The sequence below is a fragment of the Ictalurus punctatus genome, chromosome 7 (assembly GCF_001660625.3).
Source record: "Ictalurus punctatus breed USDA103 chromosome 7, Coco_2.0, whole genome shotgun sequence".
NCBI lineage: Eukaryota > Metazoa > Chordata > Actinopteri > Siluriformes > Ictaluridae > Ictalurus > Ictalurus punctatus.
The window spans coordinates 22,640,268-22,662,599 of record NC_030422.2 but is presented as its reverse complement, the minus strand read 5'-3'; the positions used below and the strand labels follow the sequence as shown (position 1 = coordinate 22,662,599).

The window sequence follows — 22,332 nt, the reverse complement described above, 5'->3', positions numbered from 1 at the left end:
AATGACAATCAGTCTTTGTCTGGCTTTGAATGTTGTAAATATCTCTGTGCACTTATGGAAGTATGCGTCTTATTATGTTTTCCTGGATGTTATTTGTGTCTCAGGTTGGACTTCAGATATGTGTTTTCTATGAGTGCTGTTGATATTTAAAAAGAGACTTCCTTTGTTTTGATTTTGGAGACTGTTATTTCTCGATTTTCCTAGAATATTCATTCAGCACCTTCAAAGTTTATTTTGGAACTACTATGTTTATTCCTACCTACATTGAGAAACATGTTCCATTCTCAATTTCAATTGTGGGCACAGAGTTTATACCTTGCCTGAGTAGTCTGAGTTTTATTCCTCATTTGAGATTTTTGTTTATCCCTGCTTCTGAGGAAATTTGATGCTTACCAGTGATTCTTACCTGTTCTGAGTTCTGTTCTAATCTGAGGAGATGTTTGTGATACCTGTCATGAGTTTTGGTTTATATCTTCACCCACTGGTTCCTGAAATTACCCTGACAGCTGTTATGGATGAATGCTGAGCTGACTTGAGAATCTCCTCTGGCTATGCCTATGTAAAACTTATATATTCTAAAGACTGTATCCTGTTTGCCCAGTTGTCCTGCACTCTTTGAATAAAGCTCCTGCACCTGGGTTCATATCTAATCTCAACTCTATAGTGTCATAACAGCCTGATAGTATTTTGCCATCCTCTTTAAGAAATAAACAAAGGTCCTTAAACAACAGGGCTTTTGGAAGTTACTGACTGTTCCTTTATTACTGCTTTCTGAGACATTATGAAATTATTCCTGTGCCACTACTGAGTCTGACAGTGATATCATCCAGTGAGTCTGGAAGCCATCTGATTATTTTCTACCATTTTTGAGACATTTCAATGTATTTTCAAGTCCCATGCTTTTACAGGTTTTCAAGTGCTTTATATATAGGCCCCTGGTATATTTGCCATAGTTGTCCTTTTGGGTCTGCTTCTTTGTCACCTTCTAAATCCAGTATTACTTGGAGTAAGCCATTTAAAAGAATAGTAGCTTATCTCTTTCTTGTACACATTTTTAGTCCATTATCTTATTTATATAACATATATACATTGCATATTATGATTGAATTAATATATGGTATATTTTGTATAAATTGTATATTGAGACAACCCCCCAAACATAAGCACCACTGGGGAAAAAAAAGAGTCTTATGCTGGGGATGCCCCATAAGACATTATTCAATTCGAGCACTGCGCTAAACCATTTTTCATATATGCTTGAGTTGATATTTGTAATATGTTGGATAAAAGCACTTATTCGACAACGCTTTGTATGTGTATCCATTTTGTGAAATAGAATTTTCATGGTTTTAGTCAGCGCAGTGATGCATCATGCTCAGTCTCTGTCCATGGGAGTGGATCAAAGAGAAAATGAACTCTTATATGAGCTATAAAGCACTTCACTCCCACTAGCCTAAAGCACATTGAACTCTTTAAAAGAAAATGTACTGCAGAGCTTGATTCACCTCTGAATGTTGTTCAATATCGGGTCATAGATGTCAGTTCTAACTTATTTGTTCGCCTACATTTGACAATAAATCAAAATATATTTAATGAAATTACAAATAGAAAAGGAACAGATGCAAATATTCAAGTCTGAGTTTTGTTATCCATTGCACAGGTACAGTGCATTCAGAAAGTATTCAGATCCCTTCATTTTTGTTCACATTTTGTTATGTTGCACCCTTATGCTAAAATGCTTTAATTTTTCCCCACATCAAGCTATACTCCATAACCCATAATGACAAAGCAAAAACCAGATTTGTGACGACCTTGCAAATGTATTAAAAAGACAAAACTGAAATATCACATATAAGTCACATAAGTATTCAGACCCTTTGCTATGACACTTGAAATTTAGCTCAAGTGCATCCCATTTCTTTGGATCTTCTTTGAGATGTTTCTACACTTTTATTGCCGTTCAGCTGAGGCAAATTCAATTGATTGGATATGATTTGGAAAGGCACAAAACTGTCCATATACAGCCTATCAGGTGACAATGCATATCAGAGCAAAAAAACAAGCCCTGAGGTCAAACAAACTGCCTAGAGTGCAGAGAGACAGGATTGTGCTGAGGCACAGATCTAAGGAAGTCTACTGAAATATTTCTGCTGCATTGAAGGTTCCCAAGAGCACAGTGGCTTCGATAATACTTTAATGGAAGAACTTTGGAACAACCAGTACTCTTCCAAGAGCTGGCTGCCCAGCCAAACTGAGCAATCAGGGATAAGGGTCTTAGTCTGGACGAAACCAGGCATTGCTGAATACCTGTACAATATCATCCCAACGGTGAAGGGACAGGGACTGGAGTACTGATCAGGCTAGAAAGAAAGCTGAATGCAGCAAAATACAGAGATATCCTTGATGAAACCATGTTCCAGAGTGCTTAGGACTTCAGACTGGGCAGAAGGTTCACTTTTAACAGGACACTGACCCTAAACACACAGCCAAGACAATGCAAGAGTGGCTTAGGGACAACTCTGTGAATGTCCTAGAGTGGCCCAGCCAGAGCCCAGACTTGAACCCAAAGTTAGTTGGGTTACCGGTTGGGTTATTTTCACCCCAACATTTGGGGTGCATGGGCAGTCACATGCAGGGTTGGGGGCTTTTATATCAATTGCATATTTCTTGAGTTTGGATTTCTTGGAAAAAGCCGGCACGTCAGTTCGTTTTTCTTGTTGTCTGTTGACATTTTTTTGGGACTACCATGTCAGGAAACTTATTATTCATTAGAGTATGTAAAATGCCTTGGGTGACTTCAAAGGAAGGTGAATTCCAAGCATGCTCTGAAAAATGATCAGCTATGAATAGATGATTTTAAAAAGTATCATCTCCTGAGGAGCACAGTGTCTACAAGAGTTCATTCCAACTCCACACAAAGCCCATTAATTTTACTGATGAGCTCTTTACAAAGAAAGCTATCGAAGTAGAGAAGTCAGGTTTAGACTAAGTTCAGGTGCCTGTGGGTTACACTTTCAAAGAACGGAAGTTGAAAGACAGAGTTCGAGTTTCAATGGAACAAAGTGCTGGTAGACTGACTGAAGCTCGGAGGGGAGACCCACAAAGACATACTGTAACAAGAGGGGAAGGAAAGAGAGCGAGAGAGAGAGAGAGTAAACACTCCTTCCAAATGTTAGAATTGTCTTTAAACTATAAAGCATTTAGAAAATGCTCCTGAAATAGTTATCAATACCAAATTGATATTGATGAACTGATTTATCTTCTCTGGAAAATTACAGTACTTTCCTTCTTTTCTCCCCAAACACAAACACAAGCACATGCAAGACCACAGCTGATAGAGCTGCAAATTGTGTAACTACACTGTATCTTCAGTAACTGAACAACACCCAGTAACAATTACCATGGAGCTTGACAGCATCAGAAATGGATTTATCCAGACCACAGTCTCACGTCGCCAAGAGCCCATTGTGTTGTAGCAGCATTTTAATGGGATGAGGGGAGGGTGGAGAACAGAGAAAAAAGAAAGGCGAGCATGGCTGTGTCCAATGGATTTGGAACTAATTAAGTTCACAGAACAGATAGAAACTCCACAGTCGAAACACTACTGCCACCAACCCACACACACACATACACACACACACACACACACACACACACACACACACACTGAAAGCAGTAAACACAAGTTTGTCTCTAATCAATCCAGTATCTGTGTTCTGCATGAAAGGATCAGCAGGAGTGAGGCCTTATGGTCCCTGTCTCTCTTTCTCTCCACATATCCCTTTCTTTTGTTCTCCCTACTCCCTCCCTCCATCTGAATCTCTGCATCACTCTACCTCTACCTCTCCTTTCCTCCATCCTTCTGGCGCTCCATACCTCCCCTCCTCTAGCCCTCTATGCCCCCGTTCCCCCGTCCCAGAGTTTGTAGGTTTTTAAAAATCAGTCTCTCGACAGTCTCAAAAACTTGAATATACTGCCAGATATTAAATATATGATAGCAGCACGCCTGCATTGTAGTTAGCTTATACTTTTTGTGTTTCCAGAACTTCAACAGCCGTTTCAAGCTTATGTCTGGAGATTAATTTGTGGCATGCTTGCTGACTATTTTAGCACTCGACTGACTTAATATTCTGTTCACCAGTATAATAATGATTCCTTTAACAGCACTGTCTGATGGCTGAATGTACACGACCAAACTAACAAAATTTTCTCTTTCCAAATCCTGTACGCTGGTTTAAAGTCCAACATCAAGACCGTTTTTGCAAAATACCGTATGTTGTAATATTCATGTAATATCATACAACATTTTTTAATAAAGTATTAAAACGTGCAATTTCCTTAAATAGTTATTTCACCACAGCGCCACAATTGCTTTGTATTATTATTGGTGTTGTTATAAATAAATAAAAGCTGTGAGAATGAATAAACTAATTCACTGACACACAAAGTCTACATTCTTGCTGTAATGAGCAGAGCTCATGAAAAAATGGAACAAAGCATGTACAATCCCCTCTGAAAGTACTGGAGCAGCAAGGCCAATACTTTTTTTGGCTATACACTGAAGACATTTGGGTTTGAGATCAAAAGATGAATATGACATGATAGAGCAGAATTTCAGCTTTCATTTCCTGATGAAATTTCCTGATGTTTGGTGACAGACCACCCAATTAATATGTGAACAAAAGTATTGGAACAGATGAGTCTGAAAGTAATGATGCTAGTGAAAGTAAAGATGCTGTTCCAGGCTTGTACTGCAGCTTCTTTCATTCATTGTTTTTCTAAGGGATTTCTCCGTTCAATCTTGTGAGTGAAATTACTCATTTTTACTTTGTAATAAGTTTGTTCTTGTTCGGTTTCATTCTCATGTGAGGATAATGCCTAAGAAGGCCATGTCATGTCACTGAGATCAATACAGAATGTTTATCTGCTTACAGAGACACAAACATGTTCTATGTTCAAGGTTCATCTAAACATCTTCCAAGATCCTACAACAAAGCGTGTTCAAACTGCCTCAAACTTCTTATCGGTACACAGAATTATGTCATGCACTGTGTTTCATATATATAGTAGTGGTTTAGTACAAGGACTCCAGAGCGCTCTCATTATTCGATCCTGCTTTATTCTATCCTGTATTAACCATCTTTCTGTAATAAACCTTTTTACCTTCAGAGGACGAGTCTGCGAGTGTTGTCTAATTTCCACAACCTTTTCAGGATGTGAAATGCATTCTCAACTGGACTCAAAGGTCTGGAGATTCACTTGGCGGCGATGGTGGCAAGGAAAAACTCCCTAAGGTGTTAAGAGGAAGAAACCTTAAGAGGAACCAGACTCAGAAAGGAACCCATCCTCATCTGGGTAACAACAGATAGTGTGAAAAAGTTCATTATGGTTTTATATGAAGTCTGTTTGGCCTTAGAAGCAGCTGTAGTCCCAGCAATCTGGAATTGGAGTAGATGAGAGCTCCATCCAGAGGTAGGACATCCGAAACAGATCAGGCAGGTCCGGAGAGCAGAAAGGATCAGGATCTCTAGTATCTCCATAAAATCGTGTGTTGCTCGACAGAAGGAGAGAGGGAGAGAAAAGATTATTAGGACTGTGCTTAGCGTAACAAAGTCTAGTCATGGTAGGCTTGAGTAAACAAATACGTTTTAAGCCTAGACTTAAACACTGAGACTGTGTCTGAGTCCCGAACACCAATTGGACGGTTGTTCCATAACTGTGGGGCTCTATAAGAGAAAGCTTATCCCCCCTGCTGTTGCCTTCAGTATTCAAGGTACCGTCAAATATCCTGCATCTTTTGATCTAAGTAGGCGTGGCGGATCATAGAAAACCAAAAGGTCATTTAGATACCTGTGGCGCGAGACCATTTACTGCTTTATAGGTTAATAATAGCTATTTTATAATCAATGCAAGATTTCACTGGGAGCCAATGCAGTGTTGATAAGATCGGGGTGATGTGGTCGTATCTTCTGGTTCTAGTTAGGACTCTAGCAGCTGCATTCTGGACTAACTAGAGTTTGTTTATGCACCTACTGGAACATCCGGACAGTAATGCATTACAACAATCTAGTCTAGAGGTGACAAAAGCATGAACTAATATTTCTGCATCATGTACTGACAATATATTTCTTATCTTGGAAATATTTCTGAGATGAAAGGCTATCCTAGTAATATTATCTACATGAGCATCAAATGATAGACTGGAGTCAATAATCACACCAAGGTCTTTTACTGGTGCACATGATGAAACAGAAAGTCCATCCAGAGTTACTATGAGATCAGAAAGCTTACTTCTAGCTACATGTGGTGATAATACAAGTACTTCTGTCTTATTAGAATTAAGTAAAAGGAAGTTAGTTAGCATCCAACATCTAATGTCCTTTACACATTCTTCAACTTTATTGAGCTGCTGTCTGTCCTCTGGCTTCGCTGAAACATACAACTGTGTATCATCAGCATAACAATGGAAGCTAATTCCGTGTTTATGAATAATTTGAACTAGAGGTAGCATATATAAAGTAAAAACAGTGGGCCTAAAACAGAACCTTGTGGAACACCAAATTTAACCTCGGTATGCATAGAGAAGTCTCCATTTACATCTACGAACTGATAACGATCGGTCAAATAAGACCTGAGCCAGGGGAGGACTGATCCCTTAATGCCAACAACATTTTCTAATCTATCAAGGGGAATAGGATGATCTATAGTATCAAAAGCTGTCAAGTAATACAAGCAGCGAGACACAACCCTGATCAGAGGCCAGTAGTAGGTCGTTTATTACTTTAATGAACGCTGACTCTGTGCTACGATGAGGTGCTATGATGAGGACTAAATCCTGGCTGATACTGATACCGTCCACTTTTTTCCTCTGATGTTGTGTTGGCACTTGGCAACATGTTTTGGGTCATTGTTTGTTGCATGATCCTCCCAGTTATAATGGATGCATTTCTGTGTAAATTAGCCTCTATATTTCTGCTCTCAAAGTCTTCTTCAAATGGTGGATTGTGATACCTTCACCCCCTGTGTGGAGGTTGTTGGTGCTGTCACTGATGGTTGTTTTTAGGGTTTTCATCACAGCTGTAACAATGTGTCTGTCATCAACTGCTGTTGTTTTCCTTGGCCGACCTGTTGGATGTCTGATTATTAGTACATCAGTGGTTTCTTTCTTTTTCTGGACATTACAAATTGTTGTACTGACTATGCCCAATGTATATGCAATGGCTCTAATTGATTTCCCTCTTTTCTCAGCTTCAAAATGTTTTTTTTTATTCCATATGCAGCGCTCTGGTCTTCATGTTGGTTTATCCTTTTTAACAACAAATGCAGTATTCACAGGTAAAACCCAAGGCTCACACCAAGAGTAGACATTCAGAGCTATTAATTGTTTAAAAATCTAAACAGGGCACACCTGCTTAACAAGAAACTCTTGTCAGTGTTTTTGATCAATTGAAAATGGGTGCATTCAAACATAAGGTGCCAACTTCTAAGTTGTTGAACACATCTAGATGTAAATATCAGGAAATTCTGTAAAGAAAAAGAAAAGCTGAAATTCTGATTTATCATCTCATATCCATCTTTTGATCTCAAACCCGAATGAAAACAGTGCATAGCACAAGTAACAGAATTGGCCTTGCAGTTATAATACTTTCAGAGGGGACTGTATGAAAGGAAACTGCCCTTAGCCATTATTCTAATCTTAGTGTATAGATTTATTCAATATAATCTCTACAACATTCCCATGCTGCATGGCAGGAGAATTTAAATGTAGCTCGATTCCACTGGAAAACAATGAACCTGGAAAAACTGGTGACAGTGTCAAAAATGCATATTAGAGACTCATCAGGATGTGCTGCCGTTCACAGTACAACTATACAGTCACTGTCTACCCAATTAGGAACATCATACCTTTTGGTATAAATTCTAGAGACTGCTGATTGTGAAATTCTCAGGAGACCAGAAGTTTATGATATACTCAAACCAGCCCTTATGGCACCAGCATCTGTGCCACAATCAAAGTCACAAAGATTTTTTCTTCATTCTGATGCAAAATGTTAATAATAGTTTTAAAATCTTTTTGAACAGGTTGATTGGTGTAATTTCTTATAATTTTGTTTAATGAACTTTTTTTTTCATTTAGTACTTCCTTCAGAAGCTACATAAGATATTTATATGTTTCCCAGAAGATGAAATAATAATAATTTACACTGATCATCCTGTTCAAAGGTTTACACCCCCCTGGCTCTTAATGTATCATGTTACCTTCTTGAGCATCAGTGAATGTTTGTACCTTAGCTGTCCTTCAGTTGTCCTCAGTGTTAAAAGATGGATCTCAAAATCATATAGACACTGTTGGAAAGGGGTCAAATATGCAGAAGATGCTGGAAAACCAAAGAATGTGCAAGACCTGGAGGATTTTTTTGAAGGACAGTGGGCATTTTAACTGCTCAGGACAAACAAGAGACTCATGAACAACTATCACAAAACAAATTGAACAGTCATTGATCATCAAGGTAATAGCACACAATATTAAGAATCAAGCATATGTAAACTTTTTGAACTGTTTCATTTGTGTAAATTCAGTTATTATTGCATCTTGTGGACTATATGTAAACATATATTATGTGAAATAGCTTATTCAGGGCAATTCAAAACAAAATGCAATTTTAATGACCCTCTTTTTTTTTAATTATTAACATTTTGCAAATTCTGCAAGGGGTATGTAAATTTATGAGCACAACTGTAACTGTATAAATGTGCATGTGTACAGGTGTTCCTAATAAAGTGTGTTGTCAAAGTAATTTAGCCACATGCATCTGTATTTATGATATGATAAGTGAAAATCCACCTGAGGTGGATTTTAATACCTGCTGGTCCTCTCACTCCTTCTGGCCTTTTTTTCCCCTTTCTTTCTGGTCATCATGTTCTCCATACCTCTTTCCCACTAGCTCTACCTATCATCTTCCTCTAGCTCTCCCTACCTTACAACCTCTATCTGACCTTCTCTCAAGTCCTCCCTCTCGCTTTCCTTTTCTTTCCTGTTTCACTCTTCTCTGTCTTCCCATTTTACACTATCATGTGTGCAGTGTGTAAATTCAGAAACAAGGCTACATCGGGTCATCAAAAAAGACTGTGATGTTTGTGGAGTTTTTACAAGGGAAGATTGAGGCTTTAAATGGATCTGTTGAAGAGGAGAGGGGGACAGAGAGGATTTTGAATGAAGTGGAGAGAAACAGTGATGGGATAAGAGGTGGAAGAAAGGCTGTTTAAAGTTTCAAATTTAAAATAATGAAGTGGTTGAGATCAAGAGGGAGTGGGTAAGATGAAGGAGTGAGAGAGGGGAGGTATAGGGTGTAGAGGCTATCAATCACTCGACTCATGTCACAGTTAAACGCAGTGTCCATGTGGTCATGGCTCATATGTAATCATGTGTGTGTACATGTGTGTCTGAGTGATGGCACACTGCCATCCAGTACGGTTAGCTAGTTGATTGAATGGCTGCTATGGGAAGGGAAGGAATGGGCAATCAAGTTAAGTCAGTTACCATAGCAAGCTTCAATCATAGATGCCCATGTCTGTATTATACATGTTCGTGTATAGGGGTGAAAGTGCATATCTCTGATGTGTGTGTGGGTGTAAATTGGTGTTTCAGAGGCTACGTTTCGTGCACAGAGGTTGAGTGTGTGTGGGTGTATGTTTGTTTAATGCTTTGGCCTTACTGATATCTGGGTCTTTCAAGAGCACTTGGTACATCCTTACAGAAAACTATTGAAATATCACAGTAGTCATTTACAGAATATTTCTTATATTGGAGCAAAGAGCTGAAACAATTACTCATGCAACACTGAGTAGTTACCTCTCATATTACATTTCGTCATTGAGCAACACTTTTATCCAGTGTAGCTTGTTATTGAGAGAGGATACAATTGAACATTGGTTCTCTAGCAGGCCTTGGATTTAAACTGTCCTTCATATTTTTCATGTTAATTGCATGTTTTGTCCGATTATATCTGTTTAAATGAGAATGAGAGATGGTGTATTTTATTTTATATTAATATAGAATAAATGAAACAGCTTTTGATTGTATATGGACTGTAGGAAGTCACAGAGAACAACCAAGGGGTAGGGAAATTATTATTATTATTATTATTATTATTATTATTATTATTATTATTATTATTTTGTTTAAAAATTAGATTTGGAAGAGACTAAATAAATAAATAAATAAATGTTTTGACCAAGCAAAAGAACACAAAAGGCACAGTTCTGTTCTTTTGAATCATAATCCATTAGCAGATCTATATTTTCCATCATCAAAAACAGGCCTTGTCTCTGGTTTCTGTAAAACCTACAGAATTAAGCATAGTTCATTCCCAGAGAGACTCCAGCGAGCATGATTATATTCAGTACCTTCATCCAAAGTACCTGTTGGTGACCCAGTGCTTTTACCACATCCTTAGCTTCAACTCACTTGCACTTTCCTGTGTTTTGAATAATTTGTTCTCAGATATTCGTGACCGCAGGAAGAAACCTGTCATGCTATTCATTCATGGCGGCTCATACATGGAAGGAACTGGAAACATGTTTGACGCAAGCGTGCTGGCAGCTTACGGCAATGTCATTGTGGTCACCATGAACTACAGACTGGGAGTGCTAGGTGAGTCTCCTGTCTCTTATTCAGAATATTCAATCATTTGAGCAATCAATGAATCAACTCCTGCTACCCTTTGATGGGTTATAGTTAATAGACTCAAGATCAGAGCAAGGATCTACCATATAGAGTTTACATGGTAGTCATAGGCTGCCAGTTATGGGTCAGAGATCAGTTTCTGACCACTCTTATGTTTTGAGTCAGTTTGCTGCTGCTACCTCATACTTGATAAGTCTAATATTATCTCTGTTTCTCTAAAAGTATTATTAGAGCAGAAACCGTTTCTGGATATTGTAAAGCAGCAGTGTCCCTGTTTTTCCCTCCTGACCACTGAATTAAACTAATGAATCTTGTGCTGAGTTAATGGTATGTTGGAGCAGAAACACTAATTTGTGGAGTGCTATTACCAAGACTGAATTTGGACACCACGCTATGTGTTCTTTTTAATCGTGTTTAACACCCAAATGGACACTCTTAGTCTGCACCTACATCAGCTTATCATCTTATTGTCATGATTTTTTTTTTTGTCCTATATTAAATGCTATGAAACTGCAATGCAATAGATCTCCATCAGTGAAGGTGAAAACCCCTGCACTGATAACATCACACAACCACTTTTAAACACCAAAAACGCGTGCCATGTTGGAAAGCCCTGCTTTGATGTAAGTCGACTATAGAAACTACTGAGTGTTTTGTTTCGCCCAAAATAATGTTTGACTTGCTTAATGCTGTCAGTGATGCTTTCACTGCATTTACTGCTGAATCTCAACCCAATTATGTCATGAGGAAACATAGCTTAATTGTTGTGTATGGAACATAAATAGAGGATCGATTTCATACCTTTTGAAGAAACTGATGACAAAACCTTTTGTGATGTGCTCATAAGCAGGGACTTTGAGCTGTGTATGAATAAGCTTGAATATAGTGAGGAGGAACTGAGACAATAAAAGAGGCTTCATGAGCTGCAGTAGCCAAAGATGCGTTATCAGTTCCCTTGGAGGAAAATAGCAGTTGGTTGTGCTTACTCTGGCCTTACCCACCAACAACAAGCCAAGAAAAATCAGTATGCTGCTATCAGAGGTGGGAAGTAACAAAGTACTGTTATGCCAAAGTAAAATATCCATTTTATATATGGATATTTTACAACAGGCAAATTGGGTTAACACTGGAAAACTAGACCATTTGATATTGGAAAACTAGAACATTTGCAACGGGCAAACTAGACCATTCAGCACTGGATAACTAGAACATATAACATTGCTATACTAGACTATTTAACACTGCAAAACTAGACCATTTATCAGTGCAAAATAAAACATTTAAAAACTAGGAAACTAGAACATTTTACACTGACAACTATAAAATTTACAGCAGACAAACTAGATCATTTAACACTGGAAAACTAGAGCATTTTACACAGCTAAAAGGTGAACATTTAACACTAGGTAGCTAGAAGATTTTACACTGGTAAACTAGAACATTTACTACAGAAAGCTAGAGGAATAAATCTGTGAAGAACATTGGTACCCATTTGGACAGAGATAATTCGGCTTAAGTTAAGTTATTCACAGCCTAACAAATGCATCACACAACAAGTAAGTTTACAGATTTCAGAGTGTAATTTACACTTTACAAAACAAAGTCTGAACTATACACACTAAACATCCTTAACTAGATGGTATCTGGCAATTCATACACTATATGGCCAAAACTATGTGGACACCCATCATACCATCACACCCAAGTTGAACATCACATCCCAAAGTTGGTCTACCGCCAACTCCCAGACTAGCTGGCTAACTATTAAGGCTGTTTTTAAAATGTATGACTGGTTTGTATTCTCTTTTGAAGTCTCTTTTGGAAAAGCGCTTTAGGGGAACTAGAATATGCTTACCATCTCTGCAGGATCTTCAAGTTCACTGTTGTGAGTGTTGTAAAAAAAGATAAATATGTTCGACTTTTGGTTCTCCGAGATGTTGCCCCTGTTCTGTCATCTTTTGGTGGAATATCCCTTTAACATGTAGTACATTAACTGCCAGTGTATATCTAATAAATCTTAGGTCATAACTCAACCAATCTTCCTCACGGTGTGTTTTGTGTTTTGGCAACCAATTTTCTAACAACTTTGTTTGCTTAGTCTCTAGCTAACACCTCATTTTCAAGAATCCTTGAAAAGGACGTCCAGCAGCACACCTTAACTTACCCTGCATCCTAAAGAACAATTGGATTGATTTTTGTTGGTGCCACAAAAAGATAAAACATTTCCCAAAATAAAAGTTACTATCATGTAGAAGTATATGAAATGAATAACTAATTATTCAGTTTGCTATGGCAAAATAAAAAAATGGGTAATATATATATATATAATATATATGGTCCAATTTCATTAAGGAATCCAACATGGCATTGGTCTAAAGACATTTTTTGCCATTTATATAAAATCTTGTAAAAAACATTTATATTGAGATTTTCTCAAAACAAAAAAGATAAATCCAAATGACTACCTTTAGTAAAATCCTCAATAATATGGAGTGGATTGCCCAATGTCCCCCTCCAATTTGTATGGCTTTAGTTCCAATCTGAGGTTAGTTCCAGCTGTTGTGTCCTTCTATTATTGGTTTTAATAAAATGCTGAAATGTATGTAAACCAAGGTGAAAGTATTGTATATAAATTATCAAATAGTTTGTATGCAATTTGGCTACCATTTCTTATTGGAACTGGGTAAGCCAAGTCCACAAGTGACAATATTAACATTTGTTCCCACTTATCTGGAGCAAAATCAGCAAGTTAGCATGAATGCAGGATTAGAAGCCCAATTGAACCATAAACCGAGCATGTGATTGAATAATGAGCTTTCTATTTTGGTTGTTCAGCACTGTCAGTTGAGCTACTGAAAGAAGCCATGTCCTAGAAGAGCATTTTGGGGCCCGTAAACACTAAATAATATTTTCCACTTTAGCTTTATATGACTGAAATATGGGCACAGTGTACATTCATGCAAGTCAGCGGTGGGTGTGATAGCTTTATTGGGTGAGCACGGTTAGAAATAAGCTTTTCCATATCTCACTTTAACTACAGTGCTGCCCAGGGCTATCGCTCCAAGATTTGTGCTTCATTAGCAAAAATGGAAAGGTCTGCTAAAAAAAAAGAGCGAGAGGGAGATGGGGCGGGGGGGGGAGGGGGTGGAGTGTGTCTCCAAAGCTGCTCTTGTCTCCTTGAGAGCGTGTGGAACCACGGTAGTGTGAGCTTCACTTTAACATACACATGTGTATGTTTACACACATTGTTTATATGGATGCGCAATGTTTGAATACATAGAATAGGCGCCTCTAGCAGAGTCGAAGTTCAGCGAGTGAGGCCTCGGCTACTGTTCAATATTGACAATTCATAAGAAATTTATAAGAACTGACTGCACACATCCTACAACCTTCTGTCTCCAGTGCCATACATTGTTGCCTTTGGCATTGCACAAAGCAGGGATTTTGAGGAGGAAAAAGAACAGTGTGTATTCATGTGTGTGTATGTATTCATGGATATGACTGTCTGGGAAGAATGCCACATGTAATGCCAGACGGAGACAGACAGATGGACGGGCAGAAAGACAGGAATCGAATGCCAGCTCAAACTGAATGATAAAGCACAGGTCAGCATGCAGTGGAAAATCACTGTCCTAAACTCAACCATGCTGGCCTTCAGAAGTACCTGTGCTTTTTTCAATTGTTATGTGATACAGGTTCTCCTGTGGATCATCTGGAATGGACTTACTTGGATGTACAGTCATGTGAAAAAAAGAAGTACACCCCATGGAAATTGTTGGCTTTTTTGACACATTTGATCATCTTTGAAACAGTGCCCATTGTTGTGTATCATTTGATGGAGTACATCACCTTTATTAATAGGCATGGTTTCAAAGAGGATCCAATGTTTGCTTGTCCAAATATGTCAAAAAAGCCAACCGTTTCCATGGGGTGTACTTATTTTTTCACATGACTGTGTATATACACACAAATAGATAGATACACATATACCACACACATATCTAATAAGCATTCAAACACACATGCTCACAAAGCCAATTAAAGAAAACAGAGATGCATACTCAAAGCAACCAACTCACCACACACACACACACACACACACACACACACACACACACACACACACACACACACACACACAATTATAGTTTATAGCCATAATGGTCTCTGCTGTGCCTTAGCCTCTCGTTAAATAAAGCATGTTTATGTTTTTGTGCTGAGTTAAATCTAAGTGTTCTGTGTTTCCCACAGCAAACATACATTACTCATGTTCCTCACAATGCATCCCATCCTGAAGAGTATGTGGTTATAGAGCAAATTGTTGCTACCCTTTTTCCTCTCTCTGCTCAGCATCACTTGTTGCCTTGGTGGCGGTTGCCGTGGCAGTGGGGGTGATTAAGACTCGGGCCTCACCTTGTTCCTGCCTGTCTGGCTGATGATTAAAACAGTGTCTTGACCATCAGGTCATCAGGCACACCGGATATCACGGCAGCTCCACTGCTAATAAAGCAAGGAGAAATTTGGGTCCTCCTTTTGTCTTCACTTTCCTCTCTTTCTCTTTACTTTTCTTTCACTTCTTTCCTCTGTTAGTCACACGGATGTTTTTTTGCCTTTTTTTTATTTGTTTTTGGTTAAACCCCTCCTTGAATTACAGTGAGACGGATGTAGTGTCGTCTGTGGGGAGCTAATTTCTTCCTGCACATGCTGTTCAGTGATTGATCCGTGTGTGTGTGTGTGTGTGTGTGTGTGTGTGTGTGTGTGTGTGTGTGTTATGTATCTTTGTGGGGACTAGATGTCCCCACAAGGATAGGAATATTTGATACTTTTGACCTTGTGGAGACATTTGGCTGGTCCCCATGAGGAAAAATGATTTTATACAAAAACTCCAGCGTTAATAAATAAATAAATAAATAAAAAAGTGCCGGTTATTATGTATGCATGATAATATGTAAATGAAAGGTCCTCACAAGGACAGTAAGACAAGTGTGTGTGTGTGTGTGTGTGAGTGTGTGTGTAAGAGAGAGAGAGAGAGAAAATAGACGAAAAAGCATTACGTAGACGAAAGTGAGCGATAGGGAATGTGTGGCATTGGTTGCTAAAAATAAAATTCACAGCTGCCTTTTAAATGTGCACTGAGCCATGTAGTCAGTAAAACATAAAATATACTAAATAGTCATACAATGTGAATATAACACATACATACACACATATGCATCCGTATAGAAAGACTCACTCTCTCTCTCACACACACACAAACACACACACACACGCACACACACACTCTTTGCAAAGTGAATTGACATTCAGGACAATAGCATGCTTGGAAAAGGACATATGCAGGTTTTAGCTATGTGTGTGTGTGTGTGTGTGTGTGTGTGTGTGTGTGTGTGTGTTGCTTCGACAAGATTGTGTGAGATATTAAGACGTGAACGAAGAGCTTCTCCAAATCCAGACCATCCGGACAGTTTCCATAGCAACCTATAGCAGAATTGATAAGCCAGGGTCTCTTGACTCTGATAGAAAAAGCCAGCGGAGAGGGGGAGAGGCTGGAAAGGAAGAAGAAAAAGCGGGGGAGAGATAGACGGATGACATTAATAAGTACGGTGAGATAGTTTAAAGTGAATACCACACGTTACACGCACACACACACACACACACATACACACACAGTACTGATCTTTTATTTTCTCTTTTCTGTTTGTTGTGCTTCATCCTTCTTTGTTCCCTTGTGTTTTTCATCCATTGTCTTTTTTCTCTTTATCCTGTTGTCTTTTTTAGGTTCTTGACCTCCTTGTTCATTACCTATTCCCTCTTTCCCAAGCATCCTGAACTGGATGAAAAGATTAATGGCGTGTCTGACTCTGACGGATGTGTAACACCCCAAACGCTTGTTTCTAGCTTTCTAAAACTTTGTCTCTGTTATAGAAAAGGAATAAAACACAAAGATGTGTGCTGTTGTGATGCAGCCTGACACAAAGTGGATTCTTTTCCAGTAACAGCATGTTCTGAAGTGTTTTATTCATCACATAAGACAGCAACTTGGCAATGATTACATTTTTAATTTATTAACGATTTTTGTTTTTGCCATTCACAGTTACATTTAATGTTGTGGAACATCTACAATACAAGTGAGTTCCTATTATCACTTACTTTATAGCAGGTATCTAGTTTCTTTGTCTTGAAGTTAATAAGACAAACATGCAAAGAAACTGGAAGTCACAAACTCCTGAAGACCTTCTGACAGAAAATGTACTGCCTAGTACAAAGTACTGGGGCTCCTTCCATAAATGATAACTAAACAAATCCGAACAATGTCAATGATTATACAGATTTCATTTTTAAATAGCAACACATTTAAAAAAAAAAAAAAAAAAAAAAAGTTTATTATTAGATTTTGATTATACAGAACGCCCGCCGTGTGAATGAGCTGTTACTATAGAAACTATAATGTACAAGAACTGACAGAGTTCATGAGCAACTTTTCCTCCAATGGCTGGTGCATTGAGTATGTAGTTTTAAAGTGTGCTTAGACGTTAAGTGTGACATTTGTGTTTGACGCCCACTTGAACCAGTGAGAATTGGACATGATGATGTTGGAGAAGAGGCAGCTGTGGTCTCTTCTCATCCCATCACATTTAACTTGTCTCAGAATTTGCACGGCTCAGTAGCTGAAGGTGGAATATCTTTTGCTGCACTGATATTTCCTGTCATGCCAACAAAGTGTGAGATGGGGCAAGTGTACTAATGCTCATGAATGGCAAATCAGCCAAACCTGCCCACTAGTCCAGGACTATGTTTGACCTCCATCTGAGTGGTATGACTGTACGGACTTTTAAACGGTATGTGTGAAACTGAGTGTAATGGGATGTGAATGGAGGGATTCTCTTTTTCTATATCTGTCTCTTGCTGTGAAATCTGTCCCCCGAGGAGATACTCGGACTGCACTCCAGCTGTTCCAAGCCTACTATCTCCTTACTGATTGAGCTCCAAAAAAAAAGCGGATGAAGCCTCTTCTCTTCTTTTCTCATCTCCTTTTTGCTCATCTGTTTTTTTTTTTTTCTTTTCTGTTCTCTTTTTGCTCATCCACTCTTCCCTTCCCATCTCCATGAATGATTGGAGTTCCTGTGATTGACATGTTCAGTTCTTACTTCAGGTAACCCAATAATTAAAGGTTAAAAAGGGGGAGGATATTATAAAGGAGATATTGATTGGCATATAAAACAAAAAGTACAGTGCATCCGGAAAGTATTCACAGCGCTTCACTTTTTCCACATTTTATGATGTTACAGCCTTATTCCAAAATGGATTAAATTAATTATTTTCCTCAAAATTCTACAAACAATACCCCATAATGACAACATTAAATAAGTTTGTTTGAAATCTTTGCAAATTTATTAAAAATAAAAAACAAAAAAAGCACATGTACATAAGTATTCACAGCTTTTGCTCAATACTTTGTTGAAGCACCTTTGGCACCAATTACAGCCCCAAGTCTTTTTGAGTATGATGCTACAAGCTTGGCACAGCTATTTTTGGGCAGTTTCTCAGATTCTTCTTTGCAGGACCTCTCAAGCTCCATCAGGTTGGATGGGGAGCGTTGGTGCACAGCCATTTTCAGATCTCTCCAGAGATGTTCAATCGGGTTCAAGTCTGGGCTCTGGCTGGGCCACTCAAAGACATTCACAGAGTTGTCCTAGAGTCACTCCTTTGTTATCTTGGCTGTGTGCTTAGGGTCGTTGCCATGTTGGAAGATGAACCTTCGCCCCAGTCTGAGGTCCAGAGCACTCTGGGGCAAGTTTTCATCAAGGTTGTCTCTTTACATTTCTGCATTCATCTCTCCCTCGATCCTGACTAGACTCCCAGTTCCTGCCGCTGAAAAACATCCCCACAGCATGATGCTGCCACCACCATGCTTCACTGTATTGATGGTATTTGCCAGGTGATGAGTGGTGCCTGGTTTCCTCCAGACATGAAGCTTGCCCTTCAGGCCAAAGAGTTCAGTCTTTGTTTCATCATGGTCTGAGAGTCCTTCAGGTGCCTTTTGGCAAACTCCAGGCAGGCTGTCATGTGCCTTTTACTGAGGAGTGGCTTCCGTCTGGCCACTCTACCATACAGGCCTGACTGGTGGAGTGCTGCAGAGATGGTTGTTGTTCTGGAAGGTTCTGCTCTCTCCACAGAGACACGCTGGAGCTCTGTCAGAGTGACCATCGGGTTTTTGATGTGTGCCTTTCCAAATCATGTCCAATCAACTGAATTTACCACAGTTGGACTCCAATCAAGTTGTAGAAACATCTCAAGAATTATCAGTAGAAACAGGATGCACCTGAGCTCAATTTTGAGTGTCATGGCAACGGCTGTGAATAATTATGTGCATGTGCTTTTTTGTTTTTAATAAATTTGCAAAGATTGCAAACAAACTTCTTTCATGTTGTCAATGTGGGGTATTGTTAGTAGAATTTTGAGAAAAATAATGAATTGAATCCATTTTGGAATAAGGCTGTAACATAACAAAATGTGGAAAAACTGAAGCGCTGAAACACCCAAAACTGGATACGGTACCATAACGAAGACGAAATGTATGTCGATACGTGAAATTCTGGAGGAAACGTTGGACGATGTGGCGTGGGGACCTAATGACGTGTGCCGTTAATCTCTCTATGTTCTATAACATGTAAAACCTGAACATGAAAGGAATATTCTAAAGGGACTCATGTAAACACCTTAATCACAATATTGTCTTACTCAGAATAAGGTCAATAATTACATTACTGCTGTCCATGTAAATGTAGTCACTGTTTATTCTTCTTTAACCATTCTTTGGTAGAATGAATTGTGTGCTTAGGTTCATTGTCTTGCTGCAATTCTCTTGAGATTCAGTTCAAGACAAATGTCTTGACATTTTCCTTTAGTATTCACTGGAATAAAACAGACCTAAACCATAAAGTAATACTACCACCATCATATTTCACAGATGGGATAAAGTTCTTATGATGGAATGCAGTGTTTTCCTTTCTCCAAACATAATGCTTCTCATTTAAACCAAAAATATTTTTATTTTGGTCTCATCCATCCACAAAACATTTTTCCAATAGGCTTCTGGCTTGTCCAGTGAACTGCAGACGGTCAGCAGTGTTCCTTTTTAGAGAGCAGTGGCTTTCTCTTTGCAACTCTGCCATGCACACCATTGTTGTTCAGTTTTCTCCTAATGGTGGACTCATGACCATGACCATTAGTCAGTGGTAATAGACCTCGCGGACTATTGCACGTATTGCTCTTGCAATATGCTCTTGGTCAATCTTTGTTGGTTGACCACTCCTGGGGAGGGAGACAATGTTCTTAAATTTCCTCCATTTGTACACTGTCTGACTGTGGATTGATGGAGTCCAAACTCTTTAAGAGATGACTTTGTAATCTTTTCCAGCCTGATGAGCTTCCACAAGCATGTGTTGTGAAGATCAGACTTTGATAGATCCCTGTTCTTTAAATAAAACAGGGCGCTCACTCACATCTGATCGTCATCCCATTAATTTAAAACACATGACTCTAACTTCACCTTCAAATTAACTACTAATCCTAGGGGTTCACATACTTTTGCCACTCACAGATATGTAATATTGGATCATTTTCGTCAATAAATAAATGACCAAGTATAATATTTTTGTCTCATTTGGTTAATTGCCTTCTCTTTGTCTACTTTTAGGACATGTGTGGAAAATTTGATGATGTTTTAGATCATATTTATGCAGATCAAGCTTTCAAGCACCACTCTATGTCACAAATGGTGGAGACAAAGATGACCGAGAAAGAGGAATGGTACAAGAACATAAAAGTCGACGGGCAGGAGTGAGTGAAAGGAACAGAGAGAAAGATTGGGGGGCAGAAAAAGGAAACTTGAAATGAAAGAGATGGAAATGGAGAAGTGAGAGAGAAGGCCACTCATCTATTCACTCGGACATGTTGAACACAGTCTGCCCCTCAACACGTAACACACTGCAACAGCTGCTGCGAGAACACGACCACATCTGCTCCGGCTCCTCACTCTCTTTCTCATCTTCTATCTCTCTCGGCCCTCTTCCCAGCTTTGATTATGCCAGTGTACAGTGTGTGTAGCCAGAGGGGAAGCTGCTTGATCGCGAGTGATTAAGTTAGGTGGGCTTGAACAGTTAAGTGGGAAGTTGAATAATTAAAGTAGAGAGCATAGATACAGCATACGATATTGCATCAGCATGGCAATGTGAGTACTCGACTGTCTTCCTCTTTCTATCTCTCTTCACAGAGAAAACATTTCTAAGTGGTTTAATCATGCAGTCATATGACAGTTATGCTTGCATTTTAATCAAAAAAAATTTTTTTTTTTAAAAAGCGATCCCATTTATCCTGCGGCATGTCTGTTTCTTTCTCCCTTGTTAGTGAAGTGCAAATTTCATTCTAGTAGACATACTACTTTTCTATCCTACCTATAATAATAATAACAACAACAACCTTTATTTGTATAGTATCTTTCATATACTGTTTAATGTGCAGCACAAAGTGCTTACATGTATAGAGATACTATGTAAAAAATGAAAGCTTTGAAGGAAGTAACAAAGCTTGTCCGTGCCTGTGGTGAGTGTATATACAGTTAGTTTGCTTTGTTAGTCTGTCAAACCGATTGTCAACCAGTTGTGACGCTGATTTATACCTTGTTTATTAATTTATGTTTAACCAATCAGCTATAGTGCACCGTTTCTCAACACCAGGTCATGGCCCAAAAATGGGACGTAGATCATTGTCTTCTGGGTCACGAGATCGTTTCTGTCATGGGTACAAAGTACCAATTAGAACCTTATATTTGCAATGTTTAGGGCAATAGTAACCTCTATCATCGATTCATGTTAATATCTCCAGGTTTACGTAAATGGCCATTTATTAGCTGTCCAATCGTAGACCTTAATCCAGGTGTCTTTACGCAGCATTTCTCTTACGTATGCGCTAAGAGCTAGTCTGAACACAATTCAATGTCTGGAAAAATGCATCCTTTTTTAAAAAGTAAGCATGTCGTCGATTCAGAAACTCCTTCTACTTCAAAGGCAGCAAAATGCCATATTAATGCCGTAATTAATGCTGTAACCATATTAAGTACAGTTTAGCTGTTTCAGTGAACAAAAAACCACAGTGTGTCGAAGGTGGTGAGGTTTTGGGCAATGAGTCAGTGAAGCCATCCAAACTTGAATGTCACCTTCAAAGTAAGTATCCAACATGTGTGGGTTGATTTTGTTTTTTTGTTTTTTTTACAAAAGCAAGCTATGGTGACACAGGGGGGCCATGGATGACTGCCATTCAAAAAAAAAGTAGGCCGCATTGGATGAAAATTTTATATAATATAATGTTGCTATAGAGGATATATACATCTACTACTGTTTCTCTTCTGTTTCTCAAAACCGGACAATGCACCCCCACACGGAGCAACATTAGGAGTTGCTACATGCCCACAAGAGACAAACTTACAAGCAAATTCCTGCTTGCTTGTGTGAATTGTTGGTTCTGCAGAATGCTTAAACCTGTCCTCCAAAGCACCATAGACAAGCATACACATTGCTCCCACTGTGAGTGCTATGACCATTCCAATTTCCATACTAGGCAAATTAGGCAAATTTTACATAAAA

General features: G+C 38.7%; 1 protein-coding gene across 1 annotated transcript in view; it reads left to right on the top strand.

The window, feature by feature from the left end:
• nlgn2a (neuroligin 2a) overlaps nt 1-22,332 on the top strand; it is a 113,921-nt gene that overhangs the window by 43,242 nt on the left and 48,347 nt on the right. Inside the window, exon 3 of the mRNA XM_017472222.3 lies at nt 10,505-10,654. Within this exon, the coding sequence (XP_017327711.1) occupies nt 10,505-10,654 (150 nt within the window). The remainder of the gene's footprint in view (nt 1-10,504; nt 10,655-22,332) is intronic.